At 43.5% G+C, this 24,221-nt stretch overlaps 1 protein-coding gene across 4 annotated transcripts in view; it reads right to left on the reverse strand.

The window, feature by feature from the left end:
• Positions 1-24,221, reverse strand: part of LOC124038315 (echinoderm microtubule-associated protein-like 6) — a 100,003-nt gene that overhangs the window by 40,310 nt on the left and 35,472 nt on the right. For all 4 annotated transcript variants that reach the window (XM_046354040.1, XM_046354038.1, XM_046354039.1 and 1 more), the window contains exons 6-14: positions 23,697-23,832; positions 13,055-13,256; positions 11,917-12,054; positions 7,689-7,945; positions 6,156-6,368; positions 5,805-5,975; positions 5,413-5,519; positions 3,979-4,097; positions 116-302 (exon numbers count right to left, since the gene is read on the reverse strand). In XM_046354040.1, coding sequence (XP_046209996.1) covers positions 116-302; positions 3,979-4,097; positions 5,413-5,519; positions 5,805-5,975; positions 6,156-6,368; positions 7,689-7,945; positions 11,917-12,054; positions 13,055-13,256; positions 23,697-23,832 — 1,530 coding nt within the window. The remainder of the gene's footprint in view (positions 1-115; positions 303-3,978; positions 4,098-5,412; positions 5,520-5,804; positions 5,976-6,155; positions 6,369-7,688; positions 7,946-11,916; positions 12,055-13,054; positions 13,257-23,696; positions 23,833-24,221) is intronic.

Below are 24,221 nucleotides of genomic sequence, written 5' to 3' on the forward strand. Positions count from 1 at the left end.
GGATTCATTCACGAAGAGGTGATTAAGATCAGTGTGTGTGTGTGTGTGTGTGTGTAAGAGAGAGAGGAGAGAGAGAGAGAGAGAGAGGGAGGGAGGGGTGATTTTACATGTGTACCTGTCCAGTGGCTGCATAGTCTTTGAGTGGGTGTACAGTCAGGCTGATGATGTCATCATCGTGGCCCAGGTAAAACCTCTGACTGTGTTGCTCTCTGTTGTAGACCACGCCCACCGCTGCCACATGGTACACCACCTCCCCCGCCTGGGTGTAGAACAGGTTGTTCCTGCAGTCGTAGCCACGGTACCTACACACACACACACACACACACACACACACACACACACACACACACACACACACACACACACACACACACACACACACACACACACACACACACACACACACACACACACACACACACACACACACACACACACACACACACACAGAGAGAGAAATAGGTCACACCAATAAACATAATTCTACTATATTAAGGGGAGTGAAAGCCACTTACAGTGCATTCGGGAAGTATTTAGAACCCTTCCCCTTCACCACCTTTCTTACGTTACAGCCTTATTCTAAAATGTATTAAAGAAATGTTTTTCCTCATCAATCTACACACAAAACCCCATAATGACAAACTGAAAACAGATTTTTTTAAATAAAAAATGAGAAACTGAAATACCTTATTCACATAAATATTCAGACTCTATGATATGAGACTTGAAATTGAGCTCAGGTGCATCCTGTTTCCATTGATCATCTTTGAGATGTTTCTGAAACTTGATTGGAGTCCACCTGTGGTAAATTCAATTGGTAGGACATGATTTGGAAAGTCACACACCTGTCTATATAAGGTCTCACAGCTAACAGTGCAAAAACCAAGCTATTAGTTTGAAGGAATTGTCCGTAGACCTCTGAGACAGGATTGTGTCGAGGCGCAGATCTGGGGAAGGGTACCAAAACATTTCTGCAGCATTGAAGGTACCCAAGAACACAGTGGCCTCCATCATTCTTAAATGGAAGACGTTTGTAACCACCAAGACTAGAGCTGGCCGCAGGGCCAAACTGAGCAATCAGGGGAGAAGGGCCTTGGTCAGGGAGGTGACCAAGAACCCGATGGTCATTCTGACAGAGCTCCAGAGTTCCTCTGTGGAGATGGGAGAACCTTCCAGAAGGACAACTATCTCTGCAGCACTCCAGCAATCAGGCCTTTATAGTAGAGTGGCCAGACAGAAGCCACTCCTCAGTAAATGTCACATGACAGCTCGCTTAGTGTTTGCCAAAAGGCACCTAAAGGACTCTCAGACCATGAGAAACAAGATTCTCAGGTCTGATGAAACCAAAATTGAACTCTTTGGCCTGAATGCCAAGCGACACGTCTGGAGGAATGACACCAACCCTACTGTGATGCATGGTGTTGGCAGCATACTGCTGTGGGGATGTTTTTCAGCAGCAGAGACTGGAAAACTAGTCAGGATAGAGGAAAAGATGAACGGAGCAAAGTACAGAGAGATACTTGATGAAAACGTGCTCCAGAGCGCTCCGCACCTCAGACTGGGGCAAAAGTTCACCTTCCAATAGCACATCCCTAGCCGCGTCTCCAGATCATGCACAGACCAGCTGGCTGGTGTGTTTATGGACATATTCAATCTCTCCCTATCCCAGTCTGCTGTCCCCACATGCTTCAAGATGGCCACCATTGTTCCTGTACCCAAGAAGGCAAAGGTAACGGAACTGAATGACTATCGCACAGTAGCACTCACTTCTGTCATCATGAAGTGCTTTGAGAGACGATTCAAGGATCATATCACCTCCACCTTGCCTGTCACCCTGGCCCCACTGCAATTTGCATACCGCCCCAATAGGTCAACAGACGATGCAATCGCCATCACACTGCACGCTGCCATATCCCATCTGGACAAGAGGAATAGCTATGTAAGAATGCTGTTCATTGACCAAAGCTCAGCATTCATTTAAGCTTGGGGCCCTGGGTCTCAACCCTGCCCCGTGCGATTGGGTCCTGGACTTCCTGACGGGCCGCCCCCAGGTGGTGAAGGTAGGATAAAACATCTACACTTCGTTGATCCTCAAAATAGGGCCCCGCAAGGGTGCGTGCTCAGCCCCCTCCTGTACTCTCTGTTCACCCATGACTGTGTGGCCATGCATGCCTCCAACTCGATCAACAAGTTTGCAGACAACACAACAGTAGTAGGCTTGATCACCATCAACGACAAGACAGCCTATAGGCAGGAGGTGAGGGCACTCAGAGTGTGGTGTCAGGAAAACAACCTCTCACTCGCCAAAAAGATCATCAAGGACAACATCCACCAGAGCCACTGCCTGTTCATCCTGCTACCATCCAGAAGGCGAGGTCAGTGCATCAAATCTGGTACAGAGAGACAGAAGCTATTTTTCAGTCTCAAGGCCATCAAACTGTTAAACAGCCATCACTAACACAGTGAGGCTGCTGCCTACATATAGACTTGGCCACTCTAACAAATGTACTTTAATTATGCCACTTTAATAATGATGTTTACATATCTTGCACTACTCATCACAGATGTATATACTGTATTTTATATTTTATATTTATATGTACATATTCTTATTCCATCCCTTTACTTAGATTTGTGTGTATTAGGTATTTGCTGTGGAATTGTTCGATCACTTGTTAGATATTGCTGCACTGTCGGAACTAGAAGCACAAGCATTTCGCTACACTCGCAATAACATCTGCTCACCATGTGTATGTGACCAATACAATTTGATTGGATTTGATTTGAAGCACACAGCCAAGACAATGTAGGAATGTCTTCGGGACAACTCTTTGAATGTCTTTGAGTGGCCCAGCCAGAGCCCAGACCTGAACCTGATCGAAGATCTCTGAAGACCTGAAAATAGTTGTGCAGCAACGCTCCCCATCCAACCTGACAGAGTTTGAGAGGATCTGCAGAGAAGAATGGGACAGACTCCCCAAATAAAGGTGTGCCAAGCTTGTAGCGGCATGCATAAGAAGACTTGAGGCTGTAATCACTACCAAAGGTGCTTCAACAAAGTACTGAGTGGAGGGTCTGAATACTTTTGTAAATGTGATATTTCAGTTTTTTTTTATACATTTGCAAAAATGTCTAAAAACATGTTTTTGCTTTGTCATTGTGAGATATTGTGTGTAGACGCAGTCCGTTTTAGAATAAGGCTGTAACGTTACAAAATGTGGAAAAAGTCAAGGGATCTGAATACTTTCCGGAATGGACTGTATACTGAAACAAAATGTCAATTAATTCCTTGACTGAGTTGCCTGGGTGTTTCTGTAAAGCTGACTAGGGAAAATGACATGTTAAGATAAGACGGCTATTTTTCTGAAACTGGGAAGGTAGGATCCTTATCTAAAAGGTACTCTAAATAAAAGCAGAAAAGTTCATATGCTGTCTCAGCCCCTACATGGCCTATATAAGAGTGTCTAATAAACCCGGCGTGGGGAATTTTAATCAAATGTGCAGCATTTATTTCATCGCTCAAACACTGAAAGACTTCTGCCTCCCCCACTGTGAGGTCTTTAAGTTTTACAAAAAGGAAAGGACACTGAGGGAGTATTAGAGCTGCTACAGGGAAGTATTTAATGGCTGCTCGTGCTGAATCAGTAATGTTAACTGCTTCACACATCTTGAAAAAATGTTGCAAAAATGATTGAAATACTACAGCTTTGAAAAGGGATTTGCATATTCCAACAGCTGACACAGACAGGCCAATTTTTGAGAGAGAGAGAGAGAGATTGTTTCATCGCGATGGAAACACACGATTTCCTCTCAATTCAATACAAGACATCTGTCCTTATCACGCCATTCCAAATGGTTGAGTGTCATCTCAACCAATTTGACATTGAAAAGATGACACCTAAAACACATTCTTTCTGATGAACACTCAGTAACACAGTCAAAATGAGACCCATAAGACCTGTCATAAGAGCCCATTACCCGTGGACAAACTTCAGACGAAGAGCTTCATCTGGCCCTCTCTGGCGTTTCAGGGAGCCGACCTGCTGCTTCTTCTCTCTGCTCTGCTGCCTCAGCTGGGGAAGGTCCTCCTTATACACCTGAAACAACCACACACAGTCGTCCTTCTACACCTGCAACAACAACAGTCCCTCATATTGTACATCATGTCAACCTGCTATCATCCACTTTCCCCACAATCACAAGCTGCTAAGGTTGACTAAATAACATGAATGGTGATCATGTTGACTTCATGCTCCTACAACACATCATATGCTTTACCGAACCATGATATGAAATAGTACAAATAACAATCAACAAAAGTGTTGCATGAGGACAAAAATGAAGTCTTAAGAGATGCAGGGACAATAATATTTTTACCCCACACTTTAAACTTTAAACAGGCAACTCATTGATCTGTCATGAAGCAGTGTTGGCACAGCCGGCCATGTATCTCCAGAGCACACATGGCAGCGCTCCGTGTGGCACCAACCCGCATCGTCACGGCAACGAATGCAGATCCAGCTGCCAGTGGAGATAAGGCATGTGATGGATGCCATGGCAACCCAGGCGTTTTCCGACAAATAAAGTCTCAGTCAGCGCTGATCCCATACAAAGCTGCTGATAGGAGCACTCTGCTATTTGAATATATTATCTCCCCTTCCGTCCGCCTCGCAGCCTCTCTCTGCTAACATCAATCAATATCAGAATATCTCCACTCGGCACCTTCACTGACTTTCAGGATGCCTCAGGATCCTCATACAGTATATGGCTGGAGGCATTCTGACTAACAACGGGCCATTCCAATTCAGATTACACTGACTAATGTGGGTTGTTCAAACAATTTATTCTCTCTCTGCCTCATCTACTGTAGGGTATTTAAACAGGGTATTGTTTAAGCCTTGAGTAGTGTGTTCTCTTGGCTCTCATGTTTTTTTTCAGACACCAGTTTAAATGGGGCATATTCTCCTCTCATTTCATTCAACTGTCATTCTCATATATGAATATAGCATCTTCATTTGATTACCCTGTTGTCGCAGATCATTTCCCTGTGCCGCAGGAAATTCAAATGAGCCTTGTGATTTACACAAATTCACTAAAAACCCACAGTTCTCTTTTTTCTCACTAGATCTCACAACTAAACTATAGTCTATCACAACAAATTTCCGATAAGAAATGATAACTTTTAAAATTATTTTATTATTTTATTACTTCGAACAAACTGGTCAAATTAAGATCCCACAACTGTACTGATACTCATTTTTTCTCTGCATCATGTAAGACACTCTCCCTGTTCCTCATATGGAACTTTCTCAATGTCCCTCATATCGTGTATCATCTTCAACCTGATTTCACCCACTTTCTGTCTGACCCATATAGGACTCCCTCCAGTGTCTGTAAGCTCCACACACCCACCTGTCGGTCATAGTTGATCTGTGTCTCCTGCTCAATATCAGAGTCCAGCTCCGGGACATCAGACACGTCAGAGTCAGACTCCTCACTGTTGGAGTCTGCATGGCCATCTAGAGGGAACCGATACCAGGAGACAGTGGCAGCAAGCAAACTGATTTCACTGCTGCAACAATCACTCACATAGTCATTACATTGACTTTTGACAACAGCATGGATATTGTGTACTGTAGTCACTCTAAGGTAGATTAATCATATTAAATAATATTTCATACACAAATCTACCCAAGAACACTTCAGCACCAGCTCAACATGACAATATCGGATCTCTCATTAGAACCATACAATACATTCTGAAATCAAACCCCCAGGTTCCTCAGGCTAAATACTGTACGTACCTTGTGGTATATTGGTCTCCAGTCCTCCGTTCATGACGCCATCAGGCAGGAACTTCCACTGGAACACAGAGTGGTCAGCCCCTCCGGTGGTCAACACCCACTGCAGGTCGTGAGACCAGTGTACGTTGGTCACGTGGGCAGAGTGGCCAATGTACTTCTTGAATTTTGCCCCTGTTCACAACATCAGGGAAAGAAAAACTAGTCAAAATTAAATGAGAGAAGGGGAGTGTGTTCAACATAATTCCCTATCTCGTCATTCTATATTTGCATGGGTACACATGTATTTCTTATTGTAATGACTCCAAAGTAAAAATGGCATGTTGCATATTTAGAACAAAGACATTTACTGACCTTTCTTTAGGCAGGGGAAGCGGAACAGTTTGACCAGACCAAAGTCGTCTCCGGTAACGAGCACAGCACTGCTGTAGTTGGCGTCCACAGAGTTGACGTCACTGATGTTGGTGTACTTGGGCCAGATCCCACTCACCTCTGGACCAATCACACTTGTCCACGAGCTCCAGTGGATCCCTTTTGCCTCCTCCTTAGTGGTCAGCTGCTTCCCAACTTCAGGGGAGAAAAGCAGGATGGATGACAAACATTGGCAGAATGCATGTATCTTGTAAAACCAGCTTGTTGTGCGTAAATAATATGACCTTTAAATAATGTTGACTCTGTTACGACTCTACTAACCTAGCTGCTAAGGTTCTTAGTAGGAACTAAAGGGCAATACGTTTACTCAACAGGTAGGTAAAGGTTACATAAACATGAGACTGAAGGTGTTAACAAACAAACACCCTGTTCCTGTGTTAATGAGGGGTTTAATTGGTGCAAGAAATAAACCAAATAGCAACGTAAACAAAGCCTCGAGCCGGGAGCCCTTTTCTGTCCGAAGCTTGCATCACTTGTGGAGCTCCTTTTTTAATTAGGGTCCTCAGCATGAATATTTGTGTATGTGCGTGCGCGCGTGTGTGTCACTGCATGTGCATGCGCGTGGTTTGTTAGTCTAACCCCCAGGGAAGAGGGAGCTATCTAGAATCCCTATGGGACAAGTGAAATGAGAAAATCTACCATGCTTCAACACTTGATTGACGACATTCTATTATCGTAATTAATTGACTTTCTAAGAGAATATTCCCTTGGCTTTTATAATTGCAAAATAATGCAATGTTAAAAAGACAGATAAGTGAAGCAGGAAACACAAATAAACAAACACATTGAGGTAATATGTTTGAGGTAAATGTAATAAATTACCCATTGATGTCAAATATTTTCCCTAATAAATAATAGGAAAATGTAGCAACCAAACTATTTTTCCCCTCTCTCCTGTCTTCTCTGCAGCATAACCTGTTGCCCTCCTGACTGTCAGTCTAGACAGTCTGCCTGCTGACACTAAACACCCTGGAGCAACGCTGAGTCACTCACTCTGACAGGGCTTTTCACACAGCTCTCCAAAAACAGTGTAGTTTGAGAGAGAGAGGTGTGTGTGTGTGTGTGTTTAACAAGGGCTTGTTTGGCGTGGCGCTAAGCTAGCTGTGATCCACCTTCGATTCATGGACTAAATGACTGTTTACTGTCAAGCTGATTGCTGTGTGATCTGTTTACGTGCCTTCTCCCAACAAGGAAACAAGAAACCGCTACATCAGATTCAATCACGGATAGTGTTCCCAGTAAGCTGAGATAATAGGAGTTATACCATGGTTATCATGGCCTAGTTCAGAGAGACACAGGGACAATTTTGTCATTATGAAGCGTTGCTTTTCTGCAAAGTGAGTCACTCTCAAAGTGACAGCAGAATCTATCAAAAGCAAAGCCAAGCTGCCAAAGCACAACATTGTCACAACGTTGCCAAAACGTGGTGGCGGCTGGTGGCGGTGATTCACTCACTTGGCATCCTGTAGAAGAGGCGTTCACCCGCACCGTCGTTGCTCTGGAGGAACTTGCTGTCCATGGACCAGTCTAGGTGGGTGATGAAGCTGGAGGACTTGTTGCACTCGCCCACCTTCTTGTAGCGCTGTGCCACGGCGTACACATCCACCAGGCCGTCATTGGAGCCCACGGCCAGGTAGCTGCCATCCGGAGAGAACTTCATCTCATGGATCACCTCCTTCCTGTCTTTAATGTGCACCACCTCCGTCATGTCCCTGGAAGGGAGAGAGGAGGGGGGAGGGAGGGAGGGAGGGAAAAGAAGAGTGAATCCCTTTGCTCTAGGCAGGAGGCTGGCTGGCTAGCTCATCTATCTAACCAACAGTGAGCAGCAGCAGATGGACTGGGCCCATTCATTGTCATAATGACTCTGAGGCCAGCTGAAACACTGAGAGGGAGCCTCGCCACTAAACTCATCTTCCTGCTGTCTCTCTCTGAGGAGGACGCATTACAATGAACCACCACAGTCTTATCACACCTGCTGCGCCCACCCAAAAGCAATTCCGCGGGCCCAGACTTGATTAACTCATATTTCAAGGGTCATTTTAGATGGGGACATAATTATGTTTTTCTGTCTAAATTGCTCTCTGGTAATGTTAATGTTGGTACGATCACAAAAGGTGGAAGGAAGTATGTAATCACAGGACGTATAGACAGTGTGGCTTCGTATTCTTATAATGTGCTGTAATTGTGAATCATAGTGCCAGTGATGTTTGTCCCTTATCCTGACAAATTCCTAACGATAAGATATGGTGAACAGTAATCATAGGGAATAACCTCAAACAGCTATATTCAACGATGAGGTCGATAAAAATTCAAAGTAACAAGTCAAACCCTTTTAAATGCACCAGCTCTCAGTCAAAATCATACAGCACAACACAACACAGCCCCAGGCAACATAAATTCATCCAATCATAAAAAGCTGCTCCTAATGCTGTAAACCCGTTCTTTTCCGATAGACTAAATGCAAATCAGGAGCACTGTTCACTTCAAAGTGCAGCGTGAGGATTAGCCACTTCAAAACGTATTGATTAACAGCACTGCGGACCAATTTACTATAACCTAATGGAAAGTGCCAGCATACCAACTGAATCTGCTGGGGAGTAAATTAAACTGGGGCCTTCAGTCAGGCTTTAAGTGATGAATTCAGCATCTCATTTGAAGGCTGTTAAAACCAGAGATTTCGGCCCATGGTGGCACTGTAGGCTGGGTTGCATAACTTTATGGCCCTTCTTTACGAGATGTATCTGAAGAGTTTGATGCTGGAAATACTTTTGCCAGCTTTGCTATAATGCAAGTACTTATGAAAGCTAACTAACCAAAGTAAAAACGTTCCTTAATTTTCTAAATTAAATTATTTTCCTAAATGGCCATTTGACTACTGTTAGCTTCCACTGGGGAAAAGGCACTTAAGGTAAATACACACGCTAGTGTTGCAATGTACTTTTTTTGTCACAAAATGGGCGGCTCCTTGTAATACGCTCCGGGACTTAACAAGCTTGTGTATTACTTGAAAATTGAGATGCCCGGTGTCATTCCTTCCCGCAGCCGTGGGGGCAATGTAGTCTGCTTGGCTCCTTGATCTGATCTATAGGCTATATAGGCTATTCATCAAAGTAGCCTATTTTGCATTGATTACCAAATGTAAATAATCTCAGCGACTGTTCAAACAGTAAACCAAAACAACACAAATCCACCCAAAAGGGTATTTTGTTTATGGGTAATAACAAGTGATTCCAGGCTATTGTGAAATGGTAGAAACTGCTGTAGCCAACTAGCTAGCCATGTGCCTTTTCTCCATGACCAAAACATGATGTTCTATTTTTAGCTGATATCATAATGAATACAACAGCAGCATATCAAACTGGGATACTGTTTTAGATTACACCAGCAAGTATAATAATATACACCACCGGTCAAAAGTTTTAGAACACCTACTCATTCAAGGGTTTTTCTTTATTTTTACTAGTTTCTACAATGTAGAATAATAGGGAATACATCAAAACTATGAAATAACACATGGAATCATGTAGTAGCCAAAAAAGTGTTAAACAAATCAAAATATATTTTATATTTCAGATTCTTCAAAGTATCCACCCTTTGCCTTAATGTCATCTTTGCATGCTCTTGGCATTCTCTCAACCAGCTTCATGCGGTAGTCACCTGGAATGCATTTAAATTAACAGTTGTGCTTTCTTAAAATGTAATTTGTGGAATTTCTTTCCTTCTTAATGCGTTTGAGCATGAAGGTAGGGGGGTATACAGATGATAGCACTATTTCGTAAAAGACCAAGTCCATATTATGGCAAGAACAGCTCAAATGAGCAAAGATAAACAATCATTACTTTAAGACTTGAAGGTCAGTCAACACGGAAAATGTCAAGAAGTTTCTTCAAGTGCAGTTGCAAAAACCATCAAGTGCTATGATGAAACTGGTTCTCATAAGGACCAGAGTATTGAAAGACCAAGAGTTACCTTCTGCAGAGGATAAGTTCATTAAGAGTTATCAGCCTCAGAAATTGCAGCCTAAATAAATGCTTCACAGAGTTCAAGTAACAGACACATCTCAACATCAACTGTTCAGAGGAGACCGTGTGAATCAGGCCTTCATGGTCCATTTGCTGCAAAGAAACCACTATTAAAGGACACCAATAATAAGAAGAGACTTGCTTGGGCCAAGAAACACCAGCAGTGGACATTAGACCAGTGGAAATGTGTCCTTTGGTCTGGAGTCCAAATTTGAGATTTTTGGTTCCAACCGCTGTGTCTTTGTGAGACGCGGTGAGGGTGATCGGATGATCTCCGCATGTGTATTTCCCACCGTAAATCATGGAGGAGGTATTATGGTGTGAGACGGTGCTTTGCTGGTGACATCGTCTGTGATTTACTTAGATTTCAAGGCACACTTAACCAGCATGGCTACCATAGCATTCTGCAGCGATACACCATCCCATCTGGTTTGGGCTTAGTGGGACTATCATTTGTTTTTAAACAGGACAATGACCCAACACACCTCCAGGCTGTGTAAGGGCTATTTTACCAAGAAGGAGCGTGGTGGAGTGCTGCATCAGATGACCTGGCCTCCACAATCCTCCAACCTCAGCCAAATTGAGATAGTTTGGGATGAGTCGGAGCGCAGAGTGAAGGAAAAGCAGCCAAAATGTGCTCTACATATGTGGGAAATCCCTTCAAGACTGTTGGGGAGAACGCCAAGAGTGTGCAAAGCTGTCATCTAGGCAAAGGGTGGCAACTTTGAAGAATCTGAAATATAAAATATATTTAGATTTGTTTAACACTTTTTTGTTTACTACATGATTCCATATGTGTTATTTCATAGTTTTGATGTCTTCACGTTTATTCTACAATGTAGAAAATAGTAACACAATTAAGAAAGACCCTTGAATGAGTAGGTGTTCTAAAACCTTTGACCGGTAGTGTATATATTTTTTTTTAAATTATAACTCAGATTATTTCACATGCAGATGTGGGAGGCTAAAAAATGTAGCTAGCTTGCTATGTTTTTAGACAGGTTAAAGCCTGCTAGCCAGGCTGCCAGCTAGCTAATACTAGCAAGGGAAGATGACTTTTCCTTGCTATCACAAAATAAAAAAAGTTAAATATGTAAATAATATGCTATCACCTATCACCCCCTTGTGAATGGGAGTGGGACTGGTGAGGATATTATGTTACCAAAAGGTGTCCGCTGCTCCAAAAATCCCACTCCTCCCACGCGCACCCACACACTAGATCCCCGCAGGGAAGCTTGTAGTAACCTTTAAGGTGGGTAATAGGAGATGCGTGAACTTGTAGCAGTAAAGGCGGGAGGTGATGGTCCTATACCCGATAGGAGAGTCTGTACTGAACACTGAGCTCTAAAGCAGATTATGAAAGGAGTGCTTGTCGTACTCCTTTGTAAGATTAGTCTAGGGACTACAGGTGTGGTAAGTGGTGCCTGTATTTGGGAACTAAATGTGCAAGACAGTGCATGCCGTACTGCACTTGCCTCTAGGGACTAAAGGAGGTAGTGATATGGAAGGTGGGAGTTTGTTGTACCTGACACTCGGACCTAAAAGTGTTTGTTTGTGGATGTTTTCTGTAACTGTGAGCTACACGTGTGTGAGTGAGTGGGTGTTAGTTTAACTGACTCTAGGGACTAAAGGTAGGTAGTGAAGGTACATTTTAGCAGTACCTGACTCGGAGCACGGTGAAGGAGCCGTCCTTCATGCCCAGAGCGAGCTGAGAGCCATCGTTGCTGAAGGCCACACTGCGGACTGCCTCCTCCATGTTACAGCGAGCTATCAGGGCATGGTCTGCCAGGCTCCATAACCTGAGAACACCACACATGCAGGCATGCACGCACGCAGCCACGCACAAACACAGACATGCACACACACACACACGCACAAACACACACACAGTCATAACCAATCAGCACAGTTTCAGCTATGAACATGGCTTCTGGAGCCACACCCACTAGAAAGTATTAAGTGAAGAAGATCTCAGTAGCAGCTAAGTGACTAAGACAGACATTTTAATGAGCTAGTTACTGCTGCAGGGTGAGGGCTTGAATTAAGGGTTACACTTTCTTTTAACAGTCCGTAATAAACCATTTATAAAACATTTACAAAAAGATTGCATAATGGTTACGGTTGGGTTAGGTTATGTTATGTTAAGGGTTAGGGTAAGATAGCGCTCACTTTAGATTAGGGACTGCAAAAATACTTTACTTATGATTAATAGATGGTTTATAAATGTGGGCATAATGATTAATAGATGGTTTATAAATGTGGGCATAATGATTAATAGATGGTTTATAAATGTGGGCATAATGATTCATGTATGGTTTATTAGGGACCATTAAAATAGATAATAAGTGTTACCAGGCCCACAGAGAACTCTGTCTCTCCTGGTAGGAAGGGGTTGTGTGTGGCTTCATTGTCAAGTGTCTGCCCCCTGCACAGGCTGGCACTGTGACTTTTCTATAGCTAGCGCTGAACTCTGGGCTAGAACTGTCCCGGTTAGAAATGTGTAGAACAGTGTCTGACAAACTAAGGGCTGTCTGAAGGAGAGGAGAACCAGTGAACCAAGAAGGATGAGTAGTACTACTGGTCAGGGTTCACTGAGTGTATGTAATTAAGATGAAAAGTCTGGATGAAGTGGTACATTAAAATAGAATGAACAGGGATGGTGGCCTGGGTAAACTGAGAAAGGATAAATTAGGGAAGAAAGCTCTGATGATAACTACAGGGTCTATAAAGATGCTAGTGTAAAGATGCTTCTGAGGGAGCTGATGTATGAGCTAAATTACTGCTGGAGTTAAGACTGACCGTACAGATCGGTCATCACTGCCGGTCACAGCAAGCGGTTTCTTGGGGTGGACGTCCAGAGCCCAGAGCTCTCCCTCACAGTGACCCTGCATGATGAGCAGAGGCTTGTCTCTGTCCCGAACCATCACCTCAAAGATCTCACTGTCCTGCGTCCCTGCCAGGATACGGTCTGCCCTCCAACACACACTACGGATAGACAGCCCTGTAAGGGAAAGAGAGGGAGGAGGGAGGGGGAGGGATGGATGGATGGAGGGAGAGAAAAAAAGAAAGAGATATGGAGAGAGACAGAGGATGAGAAAGACCGCAAATAATGAATGCTCTATCTTGTGAAACCAAAGAATGGGATTGAATACAATCACACCCGTTCTTCAGCAGGTGATGAAGGGTAGCATCTAATCCATTTCATTGTGTATTACACTTCAATCCAGAGATAGAAACTATTACGTTCAGACAACTTTCAGGTGGCAAGTTTTTCACATAGTGATGTGTGACTAATACAGGTAGACTTTCATTTCAGGAGAGAGAAATGAAGTAGACAACTCTAGAGGGAGGAACAGATTGAGCTGCTACAGTGAAGGCACTTCAAGCAACAAGACATCAACAAGACATCACCCAATGCAAGACATCACCCAATGCCCCTCATTAATACTAAATAGTATTTAAAGCAGTCACGAAAAGCACAGCTACAAATCCTCAGGCTCTTCCTAAAACAACACCTCACTAACATCACACAATATGAAAAATATATATAAAAATACATGGTAACCAGAAACCAGCTACAGCCAATATAGAGATGTAGGATCTTAATTTTAGCCTTTTTGCTACAGCAGAAAAATAATCCTGTAGCAACAGAAAATGTGAATTATAATTCATGTACATTTTTGTAGGGGTTGATGAATGTTTTGTTAGGGCAAATCAAGTCTGAAATTTCAAAATGGCAATTACACATTTTAGAAGCATTTTAAAAACTCAAATACACTACAAAAGTGATCAAATTAAGATCCTACATCTGTATAGGCTCACAGAATACCTCGCAACCGAAACCAGTCTCATAATCTGTGTGTATGGACAGAATCCCTGGCAACCGGAGTAACATGAACTAGAGTTAATTGGCTGCACAATACACTTCAGCTTTGACACCCTGGGGGGATAACCATTTCTAAAAAGTAATTAATGTGGATTCTTATCTCAGATTTCCTCTCACTAAAACTGATCCATAGTTAGGAATCAAACCTTCACTGGGACTCAAACTTTCAAGAACAGAAGTAGGAAATCCCTTAATACGGAGGATACAAAAATCATTGGGAGCACGTTCTAATCTAGAGCCACAAACTGTTACAACGGTTTTTGGCATTTCTACAAATTTCTCAGATTTGGTCCTTCTGTACATACCGACACGTACACTACGGTCACAAGACGCAGGCCTTCTTATTGTCCCTAGAATATCTAAGCAAACAGCTGGAGTCAGGGCTTTCTCCTATAGAGCTCCATTTTTATGGAATTATCTACTCAGAATTATCTATACTCAGCCTTGTCTCAGGGTAGGAAATTGGTGGTCTGTTGATATCCCTCTAGTGGTGTGGGGGCTGTGCTTTGGCAAAGTGGGTGGGGTTATATCCTGCCTGGTTTGCCCTGTCCGGGGGTATCGTCGGCTGGGGCCACAGTGTCCTCCGACCCACCTCTGTCTCAGTTTCTATGCTGCAATAGTCTATGTGCCGGGGGACTAAGGTCAGTCTGTTACATCTGGTGTAATTCTCCTGTCTTATCTGGTGTCCTGTGTGAATTTAATTCTCCCTCTCTCCCTCCCCTCCCGGAGGACCTGAGCTCTAGGATCATGCCTCAGGACTAGCTGACCTGATGACTCCTGGCTGTCCCCAGTCCACCTGGTCGTGCTGCTGCTCCAGTTTCAACTGTTCTGACTGCGGCTAGGGAACCCTGACCTGTTCACCGGACGTGCTTCCGTGTCCCGGACCTGCTGCTTTGACTCTCTCTCTCTTTACCGCATCTGCTGTCTTGACCTCTGAATGCTCGGCAATGAAAAGCCAACAGACATTTACACCTGAGGTACTGACCTTGCTGGTCATCTATGAACGTTTGAACATCTTGAAGAACAATCTGGCCTTAAATGGCCATGTACTCTTATACTTTCTACCTGGCACAGCCAGAAGAGGAATGGCCACCCCTCAGAGCCTGGTTCCTCTCTAGGTTTCTTACTAGGTTCTTGCCTTTCTAAGGAGTTTCTCCTAGCCACCGTGCTTCTACATTTGCATTGCTTTGGGTTTTTAGGCTGGGTTTCTGTTTAGCACTGTAAAAAGGGCATTATAAAGAAATTTGATTGACTTGTGTTTGGAAAAGATGGGTTCCTGTTTTGCATGTTATTTTGACATTAATGCGGGTCACATATCACTTTGCAAACAATGTAAATAAATAAATAATAATAATAGAGTTAATAAAGTCTTTTTTGCTTCTTGAGTAAGGCAGCTCCAAATTGCAGGTGTTTCAGCCTAGCTCAGTGATTTCTGTGGTGGTGGTGGTGGTGGGGAGGGGGGGGGGGAGCACAGCGGTTGGTAATGTTCTCTAGTTGCGCCGTGATTGGCTCAGTGTTCTATCACTCATGGGGACACTATGTCCCTGGCAAATCTAAGGGTAGAGCTCGAAAATTCCAGCACCTTGGGTGCTACCATAGAGTTATATTAGAAGTGCCCATCCAAGAAGTCTCAAGGTCATTGGCCATAGATAAAATGATGTCAAATAATATATGCCATTTAGCAGACGCTTTTATCCAAAGCAACTTACAGTCATGTGTGCATACATTCTACGTATGAGTGGTCCCGGGGGATCGAACCCACTACCCTGGCGTTACAAGCGCCATGCTCTACCAACTGAGCTACAGAATGTTATATCTACAGCAGCTTTGATTGGACTGTTCATATCAACATCATACTTTCAAAAGGCATGAATCAAGTAGACAATCTACTGGCAAATGCTTTTTAATCCTTGTCATATGAAGAGAAATAATGAAGAGAAATCTATCGGTGCTCATTGGCCATTGAACATAAACACTACACAACAAGTTGGAAATCGCAAATTCAACAGTGAGTAATTTAGAAGGAATCAGTTGCTAACTGCAAGCATCACAAAACAATCGCTGGTCTGCTATTCAGTGTAGTAGGTGTGTGGTCCCAAGTCTGAAAAAGCTTAAAAACATTCAACATTGGCCATGCTGTCAATCCAGCATGACTTCTGCCACGCTCAAAACAACTGGAAACTCAGAAATGAGAAATCTGACTTCAGTGAGTTCCAGAAAACTGGGAACTCTGAAAATAGGTTTAGAACGTTCATCCAACTCGGAATTGCAAGTCGGGAACTCGGGCATCTTTCTAGAGCTCTGACCTGAAGATCACTGATGATGAATCATGATTCAACCTTGTTTTTTTCCTGAGTTCCCAGTTGTCTTGAAAGCTCCATAAATCCAGAGAATGCCAGACTTTGATGACAAAGTTTGATGACAAAATTTGCCCCATGAAGGACAGCCGCGCCACCTTCCTGTTCAAGTGAGTACAGCACAACAAGGAGTCCAAAAATGTCTTGTATGCTGTTGCATAAATTATGTTATATCCCAGGGAGATATGTATACTCTAGCTAAGAAAGTAATACTATGTGTATGTTGTGTAGTAAGTTGTTAGTAGCCCATGTGCCTCACCCTAATAATTTGGTCCCTTTCCCCTCTTAATTTCACCTACTGTTCTGACTTGGTGGTGCACATGTAGCCTATAGCCTGTTTTAGAGAAATGTAATCATTGAATATTGTAATCATCATTGTCTGCTTATATGCCCCCTTTATTTATCCTACGGTTCTGACTTGATGTACAGAGAGAACAATGTAAGAACGGCCATTGTTCTGAATTCTGTTGCTGTACATTTCAAAAGTGCTGATCAAATAGAGCGGCACGTTTTGCTCTTAATTATAATCAGAGGGTTCATATAAATACTATGCATGCCAATCTCTCTTCGCTAAGAGTTGAGGAGAGACAGACTGCATCACCTCTTCTTTTTATAAGAAACATTAATGTGTCAAAAATCCCAAATTGTTTGCATACACAGCTCTGACACACACACTTATCCCACCAGACATGCCACCAGGGGTCTTTTCACAGTCCCCACATCCAGAACAAATTCAAGAAAGCGTACAGTATTATATAGAGCCCTAATTGCATGGGAACTTCCTTCTATCTCATATTGCTCAAATTAACAGCAAACCTGGTTTCAAAAAACAGATAAAGCAACACCTCACGGCACGACGCCTCTCCCCTATTTGACCAAGATAGTTTGTGTGTATGTATTGATATGTCGGCTACATGTGCCTTTAAACAAATGTATGTAGTTCTGTCCTTGAGCTGTTCTTGTCTATTGATGTTCTGTATTACTCATTCTGTATTATGTTTCATGTTTTGTGTTGGACCCCAGAAAGAGTAGCTGCTGCGTTTGCAACAGCTAATGGGGATCCTATTAAAATACCAAATACCAAATTGTTGCATTGACTACGTCTGTCCTAGCACTCCCATTAATGTCTTAATCGAAATGACGTATTGCCTCTTATCCGCTCGTCGTTCCCTGCCATAGTTTGTACATCTCAATTATCAGTAGAACCCACATTTTGTTTAAGCAAGTCAGCCATAACAGCAATGTTTTTATATATCAGCAATGTTTTTTTTACATATCAGCAATATTTTTTATATATCAGCAATGTTTTTTATATATCAGCAATGTTTTTATATATCAGCAATGTTTTTATATATCAGCAATGTTTTTTATCATTTACATTTAAGTCATTTAGCAGACGCTCTTATCCAGAGCGACTTACAAATTGGTGCATTCACCTTATGACATCCAGTGAAACAGTCACTTTACAATAGTGCATCTAAATCTTAAAGGGGGGTGAGAGGGAATACTTATCCTATCCCAGGTATTCCTTAAAGAGGTGGGGTTTCAGGTGTCTCCGGAAGGTGGTGATTGACTCCGCTGTCCTGGCGTCGTGAGGGAGTTTGTTCCACCATTGGGGGACCAGAGCAGCGAACAGTTTTGACTGGGCTGAGCGGGAGCTGTACTTCCTCAGTGGTAGGGAGGCGAGCAGGCCAGAGGTGGATGAACGCAGTGCCCTTGTTTGGGTGTAGGGCCTGATCAGAGCCCTGAGGTACTGAGGTGCCGTTCCCCTCACAGCTCCGTAGGCAAGCACCATGGTCTTGTAGCGGATGCGAGCTTCAACTGGAAGCCAGTGGAGAGAACGGAGGAGCGGGGTGACGTGAGAGAACTTGGGAAGGTTGAACACCAGACGGGCTGCGCCGTTCTGGATGAGTTGAAGGGGTTTAATGGCACAGGCAGGGAGCCCAGCCAACAGCGAGTTGCAGTAATCCAGACGGGAGATGACAAGTGCCTGGATTAGGACCTGCGCCGCTTCCTGTGTGAGGCAGGGTCGTACTCTGCGGATGTTGTAGAGCATGAACCTACAGGAACGGGCCACCGCCTTGATGTTGGTTGAGAACGACAGGGTGTTGTCCAGGATCACACCAAGGTTCTTAGCGCTCTGGGAGGAGGACACAATGGAGTTGTCAACCGTGATGGCGAGATCATGGAACGGGCAGTCCTTCCCCGGGAGGAAGAGCAGCTCCGTCTTGCCGAGGTTCAGCTTGAGGTGGTGATCCATCATCCACACTGATATGTCTGCCAGACATGCAGAGATGCGATTCGCCACCTGGTCATCAGAAGGGGGAAAGGAGAAGATTAGTTGTGTGTCGTCTGCATAGCAATGATAGGAGAGACCATGTGAGGTTATGACAGAGCCAAGTGACTTGGTGTATAGCGAGAATAGGAGAGGGCCTAGAACAGAGCCCTGGGGGACACCAGTGGTGAGAGCGCGTGGTGAGGAGACAGATTCTCGCCACGCCACCTGGTAGGAGCGACCTGTCAGGTAGGACGCAATCCAAGCGTGGGCCGCGCCGGAGATGCCCAACTCGGAGAGGGTGGAGAGGAGGATCTGATGGTTCACAGTATCGAAGGCAGCCGATAGATCTAGAAGGATGAGAGCAGAGGAGAGAGAGTTAGCTTTAGCAGTGCGGAGCGCCTCCGTGATACAGAGGAGAGCAGTCTCAGTTGAATGACTAGTCTTGAAACCTGACTGATTTGGATCAAGAAGGTCATTCAGAGAGAGATAGCGGGAGAGCTGGCCAAGGACGGCACGTTCAAGAGTTTTGGAGAGAAAAGAAAGAAGGGATACTGGTCTGTAATTGTTGACATCGGAGGGATCGAGTGTAGGTTTTTTCAGAAGGGGTGCAACTTTCGCTCTCTTGAAGACGGAAGGGACGAGCCAGCGGTCAGGGATGAGTTGATGAGCGAGGTGAGGTAAGGGAGAAGGTCTCCGGAAATGGTCTGGAGAAGAGGGGAGGGGATAGGGTCAAGCGGGCAGGTTGTTGGGCGGCCGGCCGTCACAAGACGCGAGATTTCATCTGGAGAGAGAGGGGAGAAAGAGGTCAGAGCACAGGGTAGGGCAGTGTGAGCAGAACCAGCGGTGTCGTTTGACTTAGCAAACGAGGATCGGATGTCGTCGACCTTCTTTTCAAAATGGTTGACGAAGTCGTCTGCAGAGAGGGAGGAGGGGGGGGAGGGGGAGGAGGATTCAGGAGGGAGGAGAAGGTGGCAAAGAGCTTCCTAGGGTTAGAGGCAGATGCTTGGAATTTAGCATGGTAGAAAGTGGCTTTAGCAGCAGAGACAGAGGAGGAAAATGTAGAGAGGAGGGAGTGAAAGGATGCCAGGTCCGCAGGGAGGCGAGTTTTCCTCCATTTCCGCTCGGCTGCCCGGAGCCCTGTTCTATATATCAGCAATGTTTTTTTATATATCAGCAATGTTTTTTATATATCAGCAATGTTTTTTTATATATCAGCAATGGTTTTTTTATATATCAGCAATGTTTTTTATATACCAGCAATGTTTTTTTATATATCAGCAATGTTTTTTTATATATCAGCAATGTTTTTATATATCAGCAATGTTTTTTTACATATCAGCAATATTTTTTATATATCAGCAATGTTTTTTATATATCAGCAATGTTTTTTTATATATCAGCAATGTTTTTTATATATCAGCAATGTTTTTATATATCAGCAATGTTTTTTTATATATCAGCAATGTTTTTTATATATCAGCAATGTTTTTTATATATCAGCAATGTTTTTTTATATATCAGCAATGTTTTCTATATATCAGCAATGTTTTTATATATCAGCAATGTTTTTTATATATCAGCAATGTTTTTTATATATCAGCAATGTTTTTTAAAGGCAGTAAATGAGGCCGAATGATCTATTTTACTACAAGACAAGGCTCCGCTGATAGCCAGGTGTAGCAGTGGTAAGATGTTGGGACTCTGCTGTTGGGACAGCTTTATGTAGGCCCTAACAGTTTATGGGCACCGATATAGTGAAATTAATCAAATCAAAGTTTATTTGTCACGTGCGCCGAATACACCTTACAGCGAAATGCTTACTTACAGGCTCTAACCAGTAGTGAAAAAAGGTATGAGGTCAAATCAAATCAAATGTATTTGTCACATACACATGGTTAGCAGATGTTAATGCAAGTGTAGCGAAATGCTTTTGCTTCTAGTTCCGACAACGCAGTGATAAGAGCGTCTGCTAAATTACTTAAATGTAAATGTAAATGTAATAACCAACGAGTAATCTAACCTAACAATTCCATAACTACTACCTAATACACACAAGTTTAAAGGGATAAAGAATATGTACATAAAGATAAAGATAGATGAACAATAGGTTAGTAAAGAAATAAAACAACAGTAAAAAGACAGGCTATATACAGTAGCGAGGCTATAAAAGTAGCGAGGCTACATACAGACACCGGTTAGTCAGGCTGATTGAGGTAGTATGTACATGTAGATATGGTTAAAGTGACTATGCATATATGATGAACAGAGAGTAATGTATTGTTTAGTGTTGTGTAGTGGCTTTAAAAAAATGTTTTTGCTCCACCAACATTTACATGTTAAAATTTCTTATACTTTGACTGGCCAACAAACACCCAACAATGCCATTATCTAATCCCAGGGTGTACCCGGTGTCTGTGGGGCTTTCAGATATTAGTATTCCCCACCGCTGGGGCTGGCTGGGGACACAGAGCTTTTCTCTGCTTTAACCACAGACAGCCAGGCAGCCACTGCTCAGAAGAGAGGAGGAGAACAGAGGAGCAGAGGAAGGGAAGAGAGAAGACCCTCATTGATAATACATGAATACATACATTTAGCAGAAGGCATAGAGCAACAGGATTCCACATGAAAATGCTATGAATAATATAATAATAATAATAATATATGCCATTTAGCAGACGCTTTTATCCAAAGCGACTTACAGTCATGTGTGCATACATTCTACGTATGGGTGGTCCCGGGGATCGAACCCACTACCCTGGCGTTACAAGCGCCATGCTCTACAAAGGAGAGTTTACTAAATGTCATCTGTCAAAGGTTTCACATTTTTTTTGTGATCTTAACTTCTCTATTCTGTTTTATCCATACCTCACAGTCAAACTCTCTCAGGCCCCTAGAATATAACCATCTTTCGTTTCTCTGTCTGATTGGACTAACATGGCCTGTTCTGGCTCGGATGAATGGAAATGGATGAGTGGCATATTTGAACTTAGTGGTCTCTCTCTCTGTCGGTCTCTCTCTCTGTCCTCTGTATCTGTTCCCAGTCAACAGATGTCAATGATACATCCACAGGGACAGGCTAATAAATCATCATGGCAGGGCTCTCAATGAGCTAAACACACATCGGCCTCTATTAGGCAGCACAAACAGACTGACTTAAGTGACCTACACATTATCCCTGGTTACAGTATTTTACCCCCTGTACAAATACATCAGTGTCTGGATCGACCTATTCACACACCTCTGCCACGGAAGCGTGGACTCTGACCCTTAAATCCATAGACAGCACAGTGCACACACAACCCTGTGTGCTTAGATGGATCTCCTCATAAGGACGTGCCTCTTATCCTCTGTCTCTCCGTCACCCAGCTACCCTAATTACCCATCATACCCCAGGGACAAGCACAAACATGCAGACTATGACATGGTTTGATCAGCTGGGGCCCCTGACGTCCCCCACGAGCCTGTGAAGGGCCTGCCTGCAAATGCACACAGCTTAGACTGTGATGTTTAATTGATGAGAGGGCTAACACTCACCAGCCATGTAGCCCCATGCTACATTCACACCTGCTCCTGTCTTTATCAATTCAAGTATTGAATACAGAATAGGGCTGGAAATGGCCAGGGACCTCACGATACGATATTATCACGATACATAGCTGCCGATACGATATTGTATTGCGATTTTTCCGATTCTATAATTGTGTTCATTGTCCTTAGCTTACGCCTGCCCATACCATAATCCCAGAACTATGACAACAGTAAACCGCTCACCCACACAACGCCATACACGCTGCCTGCCATCACCCTGGTACAGTTGAAACCGGGATTCATCCGCGAAGAGCACACTTCTCCAGCGTGTCCAGTGGCCATTGAAGGTGTGCATTTGCCACTGACGTCAATTACGATGCCAAACTGCAGTCAGGTGAAGACCCTGCTGAGGACGATGAGGCACGCAGATGAGCTTCTGATAGTTTGTGCAGAACGTATTTGGTTGTTTAAACCCACAGTTTCATCAGATGTCTGAGTGGCTGGTCTCAGACCATCCCGCAGATGAAGATGGCTGATGTGGAGGTCTTGGGCTGGCATGGTTACACATGGTTTTGCGGTTGTGAGGCTGGTTGGATGTACTGCCAAAATCTCTAAAACGACGTTGGAGGCAGCTTATGGTAAATAAATGAACGTTCAATTTTCTGGCAACATCTCTAGTGGACATTCCTGCAGTCAGTGTGCAATTGCACGCTCGCTCAAAACTTGAGACATCTGTGGCATTGTGTTGTGTGACAAAACTGCACATTTTAGAGTGGCCTTTTATTGTCCCCAGCACAAGTGACACATATTTAATGATCATGCTGTTTAATCAGCTTCTTGATATGCCACACCTATCAGGTGGATGGATAATCTTGGCAAAGTAGAAATGCTCACTATCAGGGATGGAAACAAATTTGTGCACACCATTTGAGAGAAATAAACTGTTTGTGCGTTTGGACAATTTCTGGAATCTTTTATTTCAACTCATGAAACACTTTACATGTTGTGTTTATATTTTTGTTCAGTATAATGTCGTCCAAAATGATATTGCGATATGTTACTGTATGATCATACATCACAGGTAGAGCCAACCAACATGGACATATCACATTTCATCTGTATGCAGTCGGGGTTACAAACTGCATAACCACATTTTGACATGAATGCAAAGAAAGAGGTGAGTACCAGAAAGAAATACCCAAAATAAATTGCAACTTTTCATGAGGCCATTGACTTTAAAGCCTCGTTGTTTGGGATGATCAGAAGTGTCTCTTGGGGATATAAGTCTTGCACTAACTTTAGCATCATTAGCTTATGCAATTGGCTTTTTAATTAGAACCATTATATATTATCACCAAGAGCTGGTAGTTAAACCAGGTTCCCGAGGCCTACCTTTATACCCCTGCTCAGCCTCCCGAAGGTCGATCTTGGTGATAGGCTTGAAGTCCAGATCCCAAAGCCTGACACAACCGTCACGTCCCCCCGTGGCGAAGCCCTCCTCACAGGCATACATGCTGAAGATCCCAGCCTACACACAGTGCAGTCAACTTTAGTCATAGGCAGGGGGATTATCAAACGGTTCTGTGCATAGAAAAAGGTACTTGGAAAGGGATATGATTTCAATAGGAATGTGGGTCAAAAGTCTATTTCCGTATTGGAGACACAAAAAGGGGGCAAAATCATTATTTTCAATGCTTTTAAAGGCCTTAGAGATTTACAAAGAAGGTTTCAGGGTAGGGATGCAGAGGGAGGGAAGGAGGGAAGGAGAATTGAGTAAGGGGGATTGAGTTGCTTCAGTGTAGGGGTGTAAGCGATTATAGGTATGAGAGGGATGGGGTTTAGCTGGAGCGGGTGTTTGGATGTCTGGAAGTGTACAATCAATGGGTCTTGAGAATTAGAGTGACGTATTTCACTCAC

This window comes from Oncorhynchus gorbuscha, linkage group LG06 (genome assembly GCF_021184085.1).
Source record: "Oncorhynchus gorbuscha isolate QuinsamMale2020 ecotype Even-year linkage group LG06, OgorEven_v1.0, whole genome shotgun sequence".
NCBI lineage: Eukaryota > Metazoa > Chordata > Actinopteri > Salmoniformes > Salmonidae > Oncorhynchus > Oncorhynchus gorbuscha.